Source organism: Oncorhynchus masou, chromosome 31 (genome assembly GCF_036934945.1).
Source record: "Oncorhynchus masou masou isolate Uvic2021 chromosome 31, UVic_Omas_1.1, whole genome shotgun sequence".
Classification (NCBI taxonomy): Eukaryota; Metazoa; Chordata; class Actinopteri; order Salmoniformes; family Salmonidae; genus Oncorhynchus; species Oncorhynchus masou.
This window is the reverse complement of record NC_088242.1, coordinates 91,429,422-91,446,275: the sequence shown is the minus strand read 5'-3', so window position 1 is coordinate 91,446,275 and position 16,854 is coordinate 91,429,422. Positions and strand designations below refer to the sequence as shown.

Here is a 16,854-nt window from a genome sequence, read left to right as displayed (position 1 = left end):
GAGCGTGATGTTCCGTGATGTGCATCCAGTGTTCCTGTCCTGTTGTTTAGTTTGGCGGGAGAATATCATGCCAAGTGTGAACAAAATAACATAAAACCTCCTGTTTTTGTTCACAGTTAAAGGAAAACCTCCCGATGCCCTAAATAATGTTTTATATTCATGCCTTTCATCCAACCCAGCACCAAAACGATTCATTCCTTGTTTTAAAGGACAGCACCCTGCTTCAAACGCCATTGTTCATCTTACCACAACAGCGTGATAGCGTGGGTTCTTCTATGGATTTCTATGGATTTAACTTTAAGGTGCATTACCATCAACAACTGGACTGGAGTGTGGACCAAAGACGAGGAAGGTTTAAAAAAAAAAAATCAGACCCATTATTCTCATCTCCCTAAGGAAACGAAATACATAATTAAAAACTACATCCCCTGAAGATTTTCTCAGCAGTTCACTTAAGCTTGGCTCTTCAACACCATTACTTAATTCTAATAACAGACTCTGCCTTTCCCTCCCATATTGCTGCCTCTGAAATATGTTCCACTGTCTCCACATTGATCACACCTCCCATTTGGATGTTTTCCTTCCAATTTAAATTTGCTGTTGAGCTTTGTGTGTCCCAGTCTCAGCCACATTACACTTTCCTACCTGAGAACCTCCTTGCCTCCACCTTTCCCACAAAACTTGCCATTTGTTTTTAAACACTGTTCTTATATATATTGTCTGCTCCGAGACACAAATTAATTTAAGCTCATCAGTGCTGCACAGGAGTCAGACTACCCTGTGAGGCCTGACCTCCAACCACTCTGCAGCCAAGAGTACGGCCAGCAACTCCAATGTGTGAACTGTGAGGATTTATGTCTATGCTCTATAACCCACTACTATATCACGTAAGATTGAATTGTTTGAACAGCAGGTGTGTGTGTGTGTGTGTGTGTGTGTGTGTGTGTGTGTGTGTGTGTGTGTGTGTGTGTGTGTGTGTGTGTGTGTGTGTGTGTGTGTGTGTGTGTGAAGGACCGAGCAACATGCTGAGACTGCTGCATGTTGCAAAACTGTAGATAATAGCCCAGCAGATGCTTTGTCCTTGTGTTTGTATGTAACAATATTGAGCACATGCTGTGACTTGCTGTAAAAAGTTGTGATTAATCAGGTACAGAGAGGGGAGGCTCATCACAAGGTTTGATTGAATTCGAAAATACTGAATAACACAATAACAGATAACGGGAACTGAGTAGTTGCAGAAATTAGGGTATGTCACCAGAACAGTGAGAATCTATACATCGACAGAGGGTGGACTCCAAGAAGCGCCAAGAGATTAGGACTATTCTGAGCGCCTGCGATAGGCTGAGCAAAGTCTAAACTACGCTCAGCCTCTGCTGTGATAGGCCAACAGACGGGTTGGAACTATGTCTATCACAGTATAAGAAGAACTGTTTACGTACATCCTGTCAGTTCTCTGTTTGCCCTGCGAGGTGGGACAGAGAGCCCGTATATACGAAAATTGCATTTACCACTTATTGCTTAGCTAATAAAAAATACATAGCATACAAACGGTGACTCAGTGTCATACTTATACTGATACCAGATTCGAATTGACGCAACCCTAACACACCCATAATGATCCTTATCAGCACCATAATCAAAAGAAACCCCATGTGAAATGCAAATCAGCAGCGTTGTTTAGGAAAAAGAGATGTGGATCAAACCACAATTTAGGAGTGTAAACCTAAGCATTTTGAGCGGTTCTGGGTCTGCAAACCGTCTGTCCAGCAGACCCCACGGTAGCATCCTCTGCTACAGACTCTACGATAGACCCTCCGAAGAGCATGTCCCTCGAGGTTGGATTCGGGCTCACCCTATACAAGTGGAAACAAGGAATGTTTAAATTCATAGGGTTCAATACACATAGTAGGTTGACAATAAATGTGGCTCAATTCATAGTTGTTTCAGAGTCCCACAATAAGAGCTACAACGCTAATGTTCAATGGGTGTCACTGGGTAGACTGATACCCCATGTCATTAATCCACAATCCCGAGGTAATTGCCCCCTAATGCAATTCTAAAGTCTAATACATCCAGTGTGATTTCAACAGATTGCCCATACCAGTTTGGCTCAGGTCCAATGACTATGCACTTGAAGAGGGAAGAAGTTGGGCCATCCTAGAAATGTTTTAGAGTAATATATTATATACAATTTATCAAACGCTTTTTAACGATTTACAGTCATGCGTGAATACATTTTTATGTATGGCTTGTCCCGGGAATCGAACCCACTATCCTGGCGTTGCAATGCTCTACTAAGATGTATGGCAGGGTTATGAATGCTTTGTGAAGCCTCAATTTAATATGATTTATAAGGCCTTTATTAAGTGGCGCTTATGTCATCACTTATTAAGTGCAGAGTGCATGTTTATGTAATATTTGACATAGTGGGTTATGTCAAATTTGACATGGGTAGTTATGTCACACATTTATGTCACATTAATGAACCCTATGTAAAGCAGGATATATGGTTATAGATGATTTGTGACATAGTTGTATAGTGTTTATGAAGCCTTTATAAGCTTCATGTCATTTAAAGCGGGACCATTTTTTTCGTTATGTTTTTTTCGCGAAAATCATAATTATTCACTTTCTTTCACATACTTTGAAGATTATTTGTTGCTGTAAAACAAAGGCTTAACCCTGTGAGATGAAAACATGTTATTACCCTTCAGAAATACGTGCAATAGGCCTCTGATTATCATTTGTAGAACAATATTCTGGAAACGTTGCAAAATGCAACATTGGGCTTCAATAGTAGAAAAAAATGTGTGGTAAGAAAACTGAGAAATTATATTAAAATCACAACAAAATGGATCAAAAACATTTGACCACTGCAAATGTTAGTATGTCTTTCCCCTGTCTTTGTAATTGTCTACACCCCCCTCCAGGTGTCGCCCATCTTCCCCATTATCCCTAGTGTATTTGTACCCGAGTTCTCTGTTTGTCTGTTGCCAGTTTTTGTCTCGTCAAGCCTACCAGTGGTTTTCCTGTCATTCTCTAGTTCCTGGTTTTGACCATTCTGCCTGCCCTGAGCCTGTCTGCTGTTCTGTACCTTTCACACTCTGCTCTGGATTACTGACCTCTGCATGCCCTTGACCTGTCGTTTGACTGCCCCCCTGTTTTTGTAATTAACTTTTTTTTACTTCGAAACTGTATGATTCTAGGTCTTCGCCTGGGCCTTGACAGAGTGGACAGATTTCCAATGTTTGAGGCTTCTGAAGCCACAATAATCATACTGACACACAACAAATACTACTAAGAGATGCATGTGGGTCTAAGGAGATGCATTATAGAGTGTTTTTTATTTATTTTTAGGACCTGTACGATTTAGGAAATGTATTTTTGCAATGTTGGGTCTCAGTGTTAAGTCACTTGCTCTTGTTCATAAATGTTGAGAAATTCTTTTGTCAATACAAGGAGTGTATACATTAATTTTATTTCCTTTCATGTGTCATTATACATGCATCATCACAAAATAATTGAGAGGTTCAGTAATATTATGAAGTGTCACAGATTCTGTTTAATTTGAGTGTTGTTTCCTTCGGTGATCCCTGGAGGGCTCCCTTACCTTGTTTTCCAGGTTAACCTGATTATTTCATATTGGTTTCCCCTGTGTTTAATTATGTTCTCTGGTCACATGGTTGCCTGGTTATTTCAGTTCCTCAGTTGGCCTGTATCATTGCTATGGTCTCATGTTTTGTTAGTGTGCTCTTGTGCTGTTGCCTTGTTTCATTTTAGACTCTAAGTAAAAGTTCTGGATTTACCCCTACCTCTGCGCATGGGTTTGAGTTCGTACAAGCATTATTGTCACAATGAAGCAGAATGCATTTTGATGAAGTGTCTACACTTTGAAACAGCTCTCCTGTATTTTACAGTTGGTCTACTTGCTCCCACATTCATACATTGAGTCAGTAATAAAATTATGTTGGTGCGACTTCTGTGGGCTATGTGTCAGTGATGTCATAGAAAGTATCAGTCGATAATGTTATAGATACTTCTGGTTGGGTATATCCATATTTTTATTGAATCAAAAATGGCCAACGGGTTAAATGTCAATGTGATGTTTCTAATGAGGTGTTACCCAGTCTGACACAGTAACAACACAGGCTCATGGTAGTTCCATCACTTTATTCATGAAACATTAAACTGAAGTACTGTTGAATTTAATTTATTCTGATGCAGGAATGCTCCTTCTCAGCAGTACCAATATGGTAGATGGTGGCATCAGAGCCTCTCATTGGCCAACACATAACATCAGCAATCTAGTGTCAGTATACTGTACATCATTGCTCCCCCTCTTCCTCAGCCCGATGGTGAGACTATGAGTACATCTCAATTGGTACACCTCGTGTCCTCTCTCCTCACCTCCTTCTCCAAACACATTGGAGGTAAAAGCCAGAGGTCCCGCCCCTCTGACCTTCTTCTCCAATGGGTTTTAATAAGGAGGTGAGGTGAGCGGCTGCGAGGAGATGGCAATTGAGATTCTCCCATGTTATCCACATGTTGGGGGCATTAATTAATGGTAAAAGCACCATTTTTTTAAAATTTAGCTTATTTAGTGTTCAACAGATCATTGTAAAAATCAGACAAATCAAATCAAATTCTATTTGTCACATGCACCAGGTGAAATGCTTACTTACAAGCCCTTAAAGTGATATGCTTACAAGCCCTTAACCAACAATGCAGTTTAAGTAAATATAGTTAAGGAAATATTTACCAAAAAATTAAATAATAATAATGAGGCTATATACAGGGTGTACCGTTGCCGAGTCAATGTGTGATGGTATAGGTTAGTTGAGGTCATTTGTACATGTAGGTAGGGGTAAAGTGACTATACATCGATACTAAACAGCGAGAAGCAATAGTGTAGAGAGCAAAGCAGCAATGACTCATCATAATTGTACAACGGTTGAATAGTTAATTTTGACATTGTGCATTGTTAGACCATCCACACCACAGATAATGAGTAGTAGTGGATGTGTGCAGTTTGTTATGCCCTCAAGTATTTGAGTGGGTTAATTACACAGTTTTGTGAGGTCTACAGCGTCCATGGTAGAAAAATTAAGACAACATTGTATTTTTTGTCAGATTTTTGTATTTTTTTTTTAACCTTTATTTAACTAGGCAAGTCAGTTAAGAACAAATTCTTATTTCCAATGACGGCCTAGGAACAGTGGGTTAACTGCCTGTTCAGGGGCAGCACGACAGATGTGTACATTGTCAGCTCGGGGATTTGAACTTGCAACCTTTTGGTTACTAGTCCAACTCCACTAGGCTACAGTGTGGACATTCTAACTATATATTTTTTCACTCATAATTTATCCATTTGATTTAGCTATATGTTGACAAATTAGAGAACATTACTATTGACGTGACTGAGATACCGTGTAGGAACTTGAAGCACCATGGACAGTTTTGTCAGTGCTGATTTGGAGGTTGGACTCGTTTCCAGCAAGCAGACATGTCATTCCGATTTCATGCTGTGTCCTTTTTAGTTAGCAAGTTATTAACCAATGTGTACCCTCTGTAAAAATGATTTGAATTGTACGTGAGCGCGAATTTATAACACATTTTCATTTACCCGTTGTTGGTAATAGCATTATGTTACGAGTTGGAAGCGCAGTGGCCTGGTAAGTAGGGTAACAATATTTTCGGCTAACTAGATAAATAGATAGCCAGCTCGCTATCTAACAGTAGCTATCTGGGCATGAGGACGGTGTTTCTCGCTGTGCTATATAGAGATAACTAGCTAGCAATGTTGACCACAATGCTAGCTAGATAATTTATGCATCATTCACTGATTGACTTAACAGCAATAGCTAGTGTATGACAATGCTGTACTTCTCATAATTACATGACTGTCTTGCTAACGTTAGCTTAGTTAAGTTGCTTGTTGCCTAGAGGCTGGTTACGAAAAGGTTGTTATTACGTTTGATGATGTTCAAGAAGGTAACGATAACAGTTAGTTAGCTAGACATTAGCTTGGTGTTAAACAAATTGGAATCACTGATATCAAGTGGCCAGCTCGATTGTGTGTGTGGGTTAGGTAATTATCTGCGAAACAAAAGTTAACGATGCATTTTAGCTATAAAAAAAGCAACGTTACTGTATTTAGCCAGGCAGATGTGCAGCTACTGTGGCTAACTAACGTTATTTGTACACCATTCAATCAACACTATCATGCCGTTGTTGTTCATCATGTTGTACTGTACAGTATACGATCAATCGTTCTACTCATCACACCTGATGTCTGCAGAAGGTACAGTGTTAATGTTACTTGTGGGTCTAAATCCCTGACACGTTTTCTCCATGTCTCTGTCCTCTCAGCATGGCCTGCAGAAACCTGGTCTCCCCCAACATGGGTGTGAGGTTCAGGATGCCCTTACAGAAGCTGCACCCTCTGTCTCGTGCCATCCACCACCGGTACAACGCCAGTGTCAACCCCCCGCACCGCTCGGCAGCCCGCCACTTCACCTCCATGTCCCGGCTGCCCATGCAGCCCCCCAAGCCTCCCCCGGGCGGTCACGGTGGCTGGCGCTACCAGCAGCACCGCAACTTTTGGATGCTCCGCCTGGCCTCCAGGCTGCTGAAGCTCCGGTACATTGTGCTGGGCTCAGCAGTGGGAGGCGGGTATACCGCTAAGAAGGTACAGTACATTTGAGGTAGAGGAGAGAGAGTTGAATGGTAATGGCCAGTTTCCCAGACACGTATAGCCGTAGCCAGGTTACTGCCCCATAATGTTGTTCGAAAGAAGCTGTTTTACTTGTCTGTTAGACTTAAGATACATGATACAAGTGCATCTCTCATCTAAATACCAGTTGGCGCTCTGATCTCTAATTGGCTGGACCTGCTTGGTAAGCGCAGTGAGAGTAACAAACACATAGGTGGTTTACTACCGTTCACACTGTGCTTAAGCGATATTGGCTTTGAGTGCTGCTTTTCTAATCCTAATGTACGAGTCGCCCTACTTACCTCCACTCCCAGTGGAACAGAGGTGACTTACTCTACATTTGATTGGCGCTCTGCTAGGTTATGTGTTTATGCCAGACTGCCAGCACAGATGAGATTCCCTTACGAGCTCTCAAAACCCTTTCACTATATGGACTATATTTACACATGATTCTGTTGAAGTTGATCTTGTATATAGGCTAGATGTGTCTAGACTAGAGGTCGACGGATTATGATTTTTCAATGCCGATACCGATTATTGGATTACCGAAAAAGCCAATACCGATTTAACATATTTAAAAAAAAATGTTGTTATTTTTTTTGTAATAATGACAATTACAACAACACTGAATGAACACTTATTTTAACTTAATATTATACATCAATAAAATCCATTTAGCCTCAAATAAATAATGAAACATGTTCCATTTGGTTTAAATAATGCAAAAACAAAGTGTTGGAGATGAAAGTAAAAGTGCAATATGTGCCATGTAAGAAAGCTAACGTTTCAGTTCCTTGCTCAGAACATGAGAACATATGAAAGTTGGTGGTTCCTTTTAACATGAGACTTCAATATTCCAAGGTAAGAGGTTTTAGGTTGTAGTTAATATAGTATTTATAGGACTATTTCTCTCTATACCATTTGTGTTTCATATACCTTTGATTATTGGATGTTCTTATAGGCACTATAGTATTGCCAGTGTAACAGTATAGCTTCTGACCCTCTCCTCGCCCCTACCTGGGCTCGAACCAGGAACACATCGACAACAGCCACCCTCGAAGCATCGTTACTCCAAGTCTGAGAGCGAGTTACGTTTGAAACGCTATTACCGCACACCCAGCTAACTAGCTAGCCATTTCACATCAGTTACACCAGCCATTAGGCTGATAAGCTTGAAGTCATAAACAGCACTGTGCTTGCGAAGAGCTGCTGGCAAAACGCACGAAAGTGCTGTTTGAATGAATGATTACGAGCCTGCTGCTCAGTCAGACTGCTTTATCAAATCGGATTTAATTATAACATAATAACACACAGAAATATGAGCCTTTAGTTTCCGGATTCGACCAAATTAATTACTATCATTTCGAAAACAAAACGTTTATTATTTCAGTGAAATATGGAACAATTCGGTATTTAATCTAACAGGTGGCATCCCTAAGTCTAAATATTGTTGTTACATTGCACAACCTTCAATGTTATGTCATAATTACGTACAATTCTGGCAAATAAGTTTGCAATGAGCCAGGCTGCCCAAACTGTTGCATATACCCTGACTCTGCGTGCAATGAACGCAAGAGAAATGACACAATTTCACCTGGTTTATATTGCCTGCTAACCTGGATTAGTAGTTATAACTAGTGATTATGATTTATTGATTGTTTTTTATAAGATAAGTTTAATGCTAGCTAGCAACTTACCTTGGCTTCTACTGCATTCATGTAACAGTCAGGCTCCTCGTGGAGTGCAATGGTTAGAGCGTTGGACTAGTTAACTGTAAGGTTGCAAGATTGAATCCCCCGAGCTGACAAGGTGAAAATCTGTCATTCTGCCCCTGAACAGGCAGTTAACCCACCGTTCCTAGGCCGTCATTGAAAATAAGAATGTGTCCTTAACTGACTTGCCTAGTTAAATAAAGGTATAAAATACAAAAAATGGAATTCGGTGCCCAAAAATACAGATTTCCGATTGTTATGAAAACTTGAAATCGGCCCTAATTAAATCAGCCATTCCGATTAATCGGTCGACCTCTAGTCTAGACTCCCCTCACATCTCTGTTTTTTAGCCCAGACTCATACATCATAGAGGAAAACACAAGGGTTGTTTTACCTAAGAGTTTCATGTCACTTAGAATGGGAAATACAGTGCAAAAGTATTCAGACCTCTTGACTTTTTCCACTTTTTGTTCCAGCTTTATTCTAAAATGGATTTTAAAAATGTTTTCCCTCAATCTACACACTATACCCCATAGTGATAAAGCAAAAACAGGTTGGTATACACATTTATAAAATAAAACAGAAATACCTTATTTACATAAGTATTCAGACCCTTTTCTATTAGACTCGAAATTGAACTTGAGTTCAGGTGCTTCCTGTTTCCATTGATAATCCTTGAAGTTTCTACAACTTGATTGTATTCAGTATTCAGACCCTTTACTCAGTACTTTGTTGAAGCACCTTTGGCAGCGATTACAACATTGAGTCTTCTTGGGCATGACGTTACAAGTTTGGCACACCTGTATTTGGGGAGTTTCTCCCATTCTCTGTAGAGCCTTTAAATTTATGTCAGGTTAGATGGGGAGCATTGCTGCACAGCTTTTGTCAGGTCTCTAGAGATGTTCCATCAGGTTCAAGACCGACCTCTGGCTGAGCCTCTCAAGGACATTCAGAGACTTGTCCCGAGGCCACTCCTGCGTTGTCTTGGCTGTGTGCTTCGGGGTGTTCTGTTGGAAGGTGAACTTGAGCCCCAGTTTGAGGTCCTGACTTCTCTGGAGTAGGCTTTCATCAAGGATCTCTCCGTTCGTCTTTCCCTCTATCCTGACTAGTCTCCCATTTCCTGCCGCTGAAAAACATCCCCACAGCATGATGCTGCCACCACCATGCTTCACCGTAGGGATGGTGCCAGGTTTCCTCCAGACGTGACGCTTGGCATTCAGGCAATAGAGTTCAATCTTGGTGTCATCAGACCAGAGAATCTTGTTACTCATGGTCTGAGAGTCCTTTAGGTGCCTTTTGGCAAACTCAGAGAGCTGTCATGTGCCCTTTACTGAGGAGTGACTTCCGCCTGGCCACTCTATAATGAAGGCCTGATTGGTTGAGTGCTGCACATATTGTGCTTCTGGAAGGTTCTCTGATCTCCACAGAGGAACTCTGGAGCTTTGTCAGAGTGACCAATGGGTTCTTGGTCACCTCCCTGACCAAGGTCCTTCTCCCCCGATTGCTCAGTTTGGTCGGGCGGCCAAGTCTAGAATGAGTCTTGGTGGTTCCAAAGTTCTTCCATTTAAGATTCATGGAGGCCACTGTTCTTTGGAACCTTCAATGCTGCAGACATTTTTTGGTACCCTTCCCTAGATCTTTGCCTTGACACAATCCTGCCTCAGAGCTCTATGGACAATTCCTTCGACTTCATGGCTTGGTTTTTGCACAGAAATGCACTGTCAACTGTAGGACCTTATACAGACAGGTGTGTGCCTTTCCAAATCATGTCCAGTCACTTGAATTTAGCACAGGTGGACTCAAATCAAGTTGTAGAAACATCTCAAGGATGATCAATGGAAACAGGATGCATCTGAGCTCAATTTCAAGTCTCATAGAAAAGGGTCTGAATACTTGTGTAAATAAGGTATTTCTGTTTTATTGTATAAAAATGTTTAAAAACATGTTTTTACTTTGTCATTATAGGGTATTGTGTGTAGGTTGATGATGGAAAACATGTATTTAATACATTTTAGAATAGGCCTGTAACGTAACAAAATGTGGAAAAAAGGATGGGGTCTGAATTAGAGGTCGACCGATTAATTGGAATGGCCGATTTAATCAGGGCCGCTTTCATAACAATCGGAAATCAGGATTTTTGGGTGCCGAGTTTGCCGATTAAAAAAATAAATATATATATGTTTATATTATACTTTTCTTTAACTAGGCAAGTCAGTTAAGAACGCATTCTTATTTTCAATGACAGCCTAGGAATGGTGGGTTAACTGCCTTGTTCAGGGACAGAACGACAGATTTTTACCTTGTCAGCTTGGGGGATCCAATCTTTCAACCTGACAGTTAACTAGTCCAACGCTCTAACCACCTGATTACAATGCACTCCACGAGGAGCCTGCCTGTTACATGAATGCAGTAGAAGCCAAGGTAAGTTGCCAACTAGCATTAAACTTCACTTATAAAAAACAATCAATCATAAGCACTAGTTATAACTACACAGGGTTGATGATATTACTAGTTTATCTAGCGTGTCCTGTGTTGCATATAATCAATGCAACGCTGGGGGATGATTTAACAAAAGCGCATTTGCGAAAAAATGCACAATCATTGGACAACTGTACCTAACCATAAACATCAATGACTTTCTTAAAATCAATGCACAGAAGTACATATTTTTAAACCTGCATATTTAGCTAAAAGAAATCCAGGTTAGCAGGCAATATTAACCAGGTGATATTGTGTCACTTCTCTTGTGTTCTTTGCACGCAGAGTCAGGGTATATGCAACAGTCTGGGCAGCCTGGCTCGTTGCGAACTTATTTGCCAGAATTTTACGCAATTATGACATAACATTGAAGGTTGTGCAATGTAACAACAATATTTAGATTTAGGGATGCCACCCGTGAGATTAAATACCGAACGATTCCATATTTCACTGAAATAAAACTTTTTGCTCTCGAAGTGATAGTTTCCGGATTCAACCATATTAATGACCAAAGGCTCGTATTTCTGTGTGTTATGTTATAATTAAGTCTATGATTTGATAGAGCAGTCTGACTTGAGCGATGGTAGGCAGCAGCAGGCTCGTAAGCATTCATTCAAACAGCACTTTTGTGCATTTTGCCAGCAGCTCTTCGCAAGCAGAGCGCTGTTTATGACTTCAAGCCTAATGGCTGGTGTAACCGATGTGAAATGGCTAGCTAGTTAGCGGGGTGTACGCTTATAGCGTTTCAAACGTCACTCGCTCTGAGACTTGGAGTAGTTATTCCCTTTGCTCTGCAAGGGCCGCGGCTTTTGTGGAGCGATGGGTAACTCTGCTTCGAGGGTGGCTGTTGTCGATGTGTTCCTGGTTCGAGCCCAGGTAGGAGCGAGGAGAGGGATGGAAGCTATACTGTTACACTGGCAATACTAAAGTGCCTATAAGAACATCCAATAGTCAAAGGTAAATGAAATACAAATGGTGTAGAGAGAAATAGTCCTATAAATACTATATTAACTACAACTTAAAACCTCTTACCTTGGAATATTGAAGTCTCATGTTAAAAGGAACCACCAACGTTCATATGTTCTCATGTTCTGAGCAAGGAACTGAGACGTTAGCTTTCTTACATGGCACATATTGCACTTTTACTTTCATCTCCAACACTTTGTTTTTGCATTATTTAAACCAAATTGAACATGTTTCATTATTTATTTGAGAATAAATAGATTTTTATTGATGTATTATATTATGTAAAAATGTGTTCATTCAGTATTGCTGTAATTGTCATTATTACAAATAAATAAATATCGGTCGATTAATCGGTATTGGATTTTTTTGGTCCTCCAATAAATGGTATCGGTGTTGAAAAATCATAATCGGTCAACCTCTAGTCTGAATACTTAACAAATGCACTCTATGTCCAATTATTGTACCCTAACCCATCCCCTGAAATATTGTTGTTGTTAATCTTTAACTGGGGTAATTTGTTTCCCCATTGTCACAACAAAAATTGTAAGTTGACCATGTATGTGATTGAAATGCCACGTCTCTTCTGTTCTTCCAGACCTATGAGGAGTGGAAGGATATGCTGCCTGATATGGATGCATACAATTGGGTAATACCCGATTTCTTCTGGGAGATGAGTAAACAAATTGACCTAGGTGAGATTTGTTTCTGGATCAAATGGGTCTTAGGTGGCAGTAGGTGTGTCGTTTGACTGAAACATTTAGTGTCCCTCCTTTCTACTCATTTGTCCATGGCTTATGCCATGTTCTTATGCTGAGTGACTAAAGGATAACTAAATCAGCCTCATGCTATCACAGAAAAAACTCCTGAATGCATCATTTCTGGAGTTTTAGATTCTCCTTGACTGTCTAGCTGTTATTTTGGTGATTGTTAGCTCTCAAAGATGTTATTAAAAAATATATGTAGATCCATTGTCTTTTTTGGGGGTACTTTCTGTCTGTTTCACTTTACACTTAAAATGTTTTTCAATGCCCCTGAAATATTTGGATTTGTTTTACTGTTTGGATTTAGGTGGGTCGAAGAAACACATATGCAAAAAAAAAAACCGACATGAAATGACTCGTTAGAAGCCTGTGAACCTAAAATTCATATATAGATTTACCACTGTTAAATAACTTGTCATGTTGGTTTAATTCCTGTTAATCAGTGTGTGTGTGGTTAATCCGACGTGAATTGTATGTAGTATTTTCGGCTGAGCCAGTGCTGTCTTTCTGTTAAGGCTGCTCAGTTAGTTTGTTTCATTTGATTCTCATGTTCAAAGGATAAACTCCACCTACCCTATCGCATTTCTCTTCTGCACACAGATAAACTAACCAAAATGCTGCCTGAGTTAATGGAGATTGCCAAGTTTCTACCAGAGTTACCCGATTTAGATAAGATAGGAGAGAACTTCACCTTTCTCAAGAGCATCCTCTTCACTGGTGAGTACAGTCTTGTCAGATTAAGAAATAGATAGTGTCAGACAAAGCAGTTACTAAACTCTTTTTGACCAGGATTGTGTATATTTTTTTTGAACAAGTGGCAAAAGTGATGAATAAACATCTTGAGCTTTGTGAACCTAGAATAGCAATTGCAGCTGCTTCAAGTGGTAGAAACATTTCTGTCATTGGTAATCTAAATTTGAAGTGGGCTTCTTTTGTCGATTCATACCTGCATTACCTAGCAATCTACCTTCATACTTTCCAGCAAAAAACAAAATTTTGGTTTTCGCCAACGTACTGTCAGTTGCAATCACTTCTAACTTTCCCGATGAGCTATTCTGCATTATTAGTAGTATCACAATAACGTGCCCAGATTGCACACGTAGCCAATGGTATCTGACTCTGGACTTGCAGGATGCAGCCATGACATCAAGCTCACAGCAGGGCCTTGAAACATGTACCCTGCAGTGACCCTTGACCCTGCTCCAACCCCTTTGCTTCAGTCTTTTGATTTGTTTTGTGTTCTTCCCTTCTCCCCCTCTGCGTTCTTCACAGGTGTTGGTAGTAAAGGAGCTTCTGGTCAGCGTTTGTTGTTAGGTGTGTATCCCCTACACTCCGTCCTGGTGCTGTTTGAATACCCAACATTGGCGTGTGTGCGGCAGCACCCTGTTTAGTAGTGCTTTGGAGCCACAGACGTTGTCCAGTGCTCTTAGATGGGGACTTCCAAACCCAACACGATTGGCTTCTAGACTACCAACTCGTTGTCTGACAAATTATTGATGGGAGGATTTGTTTTTTTTTGGTGGAGAGAATGCTTAGATTGACAGTCTTTAATTGATGTACAGGATATATTCTTACATCATATTGTTGATATCAGATTGACATTTGACATTTTTTCACTGTTTTATATAATCGAATTCCGCAAACACTTTCTCTGAACCAAAGTTGACCACTGAATAGGATCTATTTGGAATGAATTGGATGTGATGCTGTCGATCTTGTGGTCCACAGTGGTTTCAACAACAGATCCACTGCATCCTCTCTTTCTCCTTTGGGTTTGGTTTCATCTGACTGTGGATTTTGTCTGTCCTATTTGTGTGTTTTTTCCTCCTTTTGATTTCCAAGTTCCTCCTCCTTTCTCCCTGGCTTGCCTGGCCTCTTTTGTCTCTCTCCCCCTCTACTTACATAATGGGAGGACAGTCTTCGTCTTGGAGGGCTCTCCTTGTCTGCTGGTAGCTGATGCTTCTCAAATGTTTGGAAAATACATCTGTCTATGATAGATGGAAACATCTTGAACTCCATCCATACCTCCTCTTTGACTTGCTAAAATAATAGGTGTATTCCTGGGTTGTGTCGCAAGTGGCGCCCTATTCCCTATGTGGTGCACTACTTTTGACCAAGGCCCCATATGGATCTGGTCAAAATTAGGCCACTATATAGGAAATGTAGGGAATATGGTGCCATTTGGGACACAGTACTGTAGTTGTGAGGCTTGTTATTGACAGGTCTTTCATTGGCTGGATGAAGGATTGTTCCATGATGTTCTGAAGGGAAGTATATAAATATGTACCAAGTGAATGTTTTGCTGCTGGTCCAGCTGGCTCTGTAGCACCTCGCAACTCCAAGCTGCGTTGTACAGGAGAGAAACGTCTTTCATAACAGCACTGTGTAAGGCTTTGCCAATTAATGAATGATTTCATTGTCATTATTTTATAGTACCATATCAGACACAACTGGTCAGAGAGTCAATGAAAAGCACAAGCTCCCAAATGTTATTGTGAGCAATATTTTCCAAACCTTTGAGATTCCATCCTGTGGGTTCTGACCTGGGGCATAGATGGTAGATAGAGTCCTCTCTAATGTTGGGCATGCCAATACTTTTCACTCATTACTGCTTTTTACTAATAAACTGTTATCGATGATGCGTGGTGTAACCTCGTGGTTTTTCTCATGCTTTGTGCTGTTTATGTCTCCTAGCCGAAGCCCCTGGGGACACTCCAGTGAAATCTGCCACAGATGCCCCAGTTACGGCCACACCAGAGGCCAGCAGCAAGCAGTTTAGGAAGGCAAGTATGCTCTGACTAGCTCACCCTCAGTCCCTGTGGCATATACAGTGGGGCAAAAAAGTATTTAGTCAGCCACCAATTGTGCAAGTTCTCCCACTTAAAAAGGTGAGAGGCCTGTAAGTTTCATCATAGGTACACTTCAACTATGACAGACAAGATGAGAAAAACAATCCAGAAAATCACATTGTAGGATTTTTTATGATCACAAGAACGGTGAGCAAAAATCCCAGAACCACACGGGGGGACCTAGTGAATGATCTGCAGAGAGCTGGGACCAAAGTAACAAAGCCTACCATCAGTAACACACTACGCCGCCAGGAACTCAAATCCTGCAGTGCCAGACGTGTCCCCCTGCTTAAGCCAGTACATGTCCAGGCCCGTCTGAAGTTTGCTAGAGAGCATTTGGATGATCCAGAAGAAGATTGGGAGAATGTCATATGGTCAGATGAAACCAAAATATAACTTTTTGGTAAAAACTCAACTCGTTGTGTTTGGAGGACAAAGAATGCTGAGTTACATCCAAAGAACACCATACCTACTGTGAAGCATGGGGGTGGAAACATCATGCTTTGGGGCTGTTTTTCTGCAAAGGGACCAGGTCGACTGATCCGTGTAAAGGAAAGAATGAATGGGGCCATGTATCGTGAGATTTTGAGTGAAAACCTCCTTCCATCTGCAAGGGCATTGAAGATGAAACGTGGCTGGGTCTTTCAGCATGACAATGATCCCAAACACACCGCCCGGGCAACGAAGGAGTGGCTTCGTAAGAAGCATTTCAAGGTCCTGGAGTGGCCTAGCCAGTCTTCAGATCTCAACCCCATAGAAAATCTTCGGAGGGAGTTGAAAGTCCGTGTTGCCCAGCAACAGCCCCAAAACATCACTGCTCTAGAGGAGATCTGCATGGAGGAATGGGCCAAAATACCAGCAACAGTGTGTGAAAACCTTGTGAAGACTTACAGAAAATTTTGACCTCTGTCATTGCCAACAAAGGATATATAACAAAGTATTGAGATAAACTTTTGTTATTGACCAAATACTTATTTTCCACCATAATTTGCAAATAAATTCATTAAAAATCCTACAATGTGATTTTCTGGATTTTCTTTTCTCATTTTGTCTGTCATAGTTGAAGTGTACCTATGATGAAAATTACAGGCTTATCTCATCTTTTTAAGTGGGGGAACTTGCACAATTGGTGGCTGACTAAATACTTTTTTGCCCCACTGTAGCTCACCCTCATCAGCAGACTACTGCTTTTTGAAGTTGGCAGTTTGGCTCAATGGAAATGCCATTTCAGTTCCAGTCAATTTGGAAAATTAAGTGAAATTCTGGTCTTGGATTCAAACTCCTTGAGGTAAAGGGTTATTTTTTAAATCATTAACTGAATTTCACATCATTTTGGTATTGACCACAGTCAGACCCCTTGACTTTTTGTTATGTTA

At 40.7% G+C, this 16,854-nt stretch overlaps 1 protein-coding gene across 4 annotated transcripts in view; it reads left to right on the top strand.

The window, feature by feature from the left end:
- Positions 1–5,488: 5,488 nt before the first annotated feature.
- The window catches only part of LOC135524746 (dynamin-like 120 kDa protein, mitochondrial), an 88,557-nt gene continuing 77,191 nt past the window's right edge, over positions 5,489–16,854 (top strand). For 3 of the 4 annotated variants that reach the window (XM_064952535.1, XM_064952534.1, XM_064952537.1), the window contains exons 1-6: positions 5,489–5,672; positions 6,370–6,688; positions 12,464–12,560; positions 13,230–13,346; positions 13,902–13,943; positions 15,324–15,412. In XM_064952535.1, coding sequence (XP_064808607.1) covers positions 5,644–5,672; positions 6,370–6,688; positions 12,464–12,560; positions 13,230–13,346; positions 13,902–13,943; positions 15,324–15,412 — 693 coding nt within the window. In that variant the 5' untranslated portion in view covers positions 5,489–5,643. The remainder of the gene's footprint in view (positions 5,673–6,369; positions 6,689–12,463; positions 12,561–13,229; positions 13,347–13,901; positions 13,944–15,323; positions 15,413–16,854) is intronic. The other variant, XM_064952536.1, reaches the window with a different exon arrangement.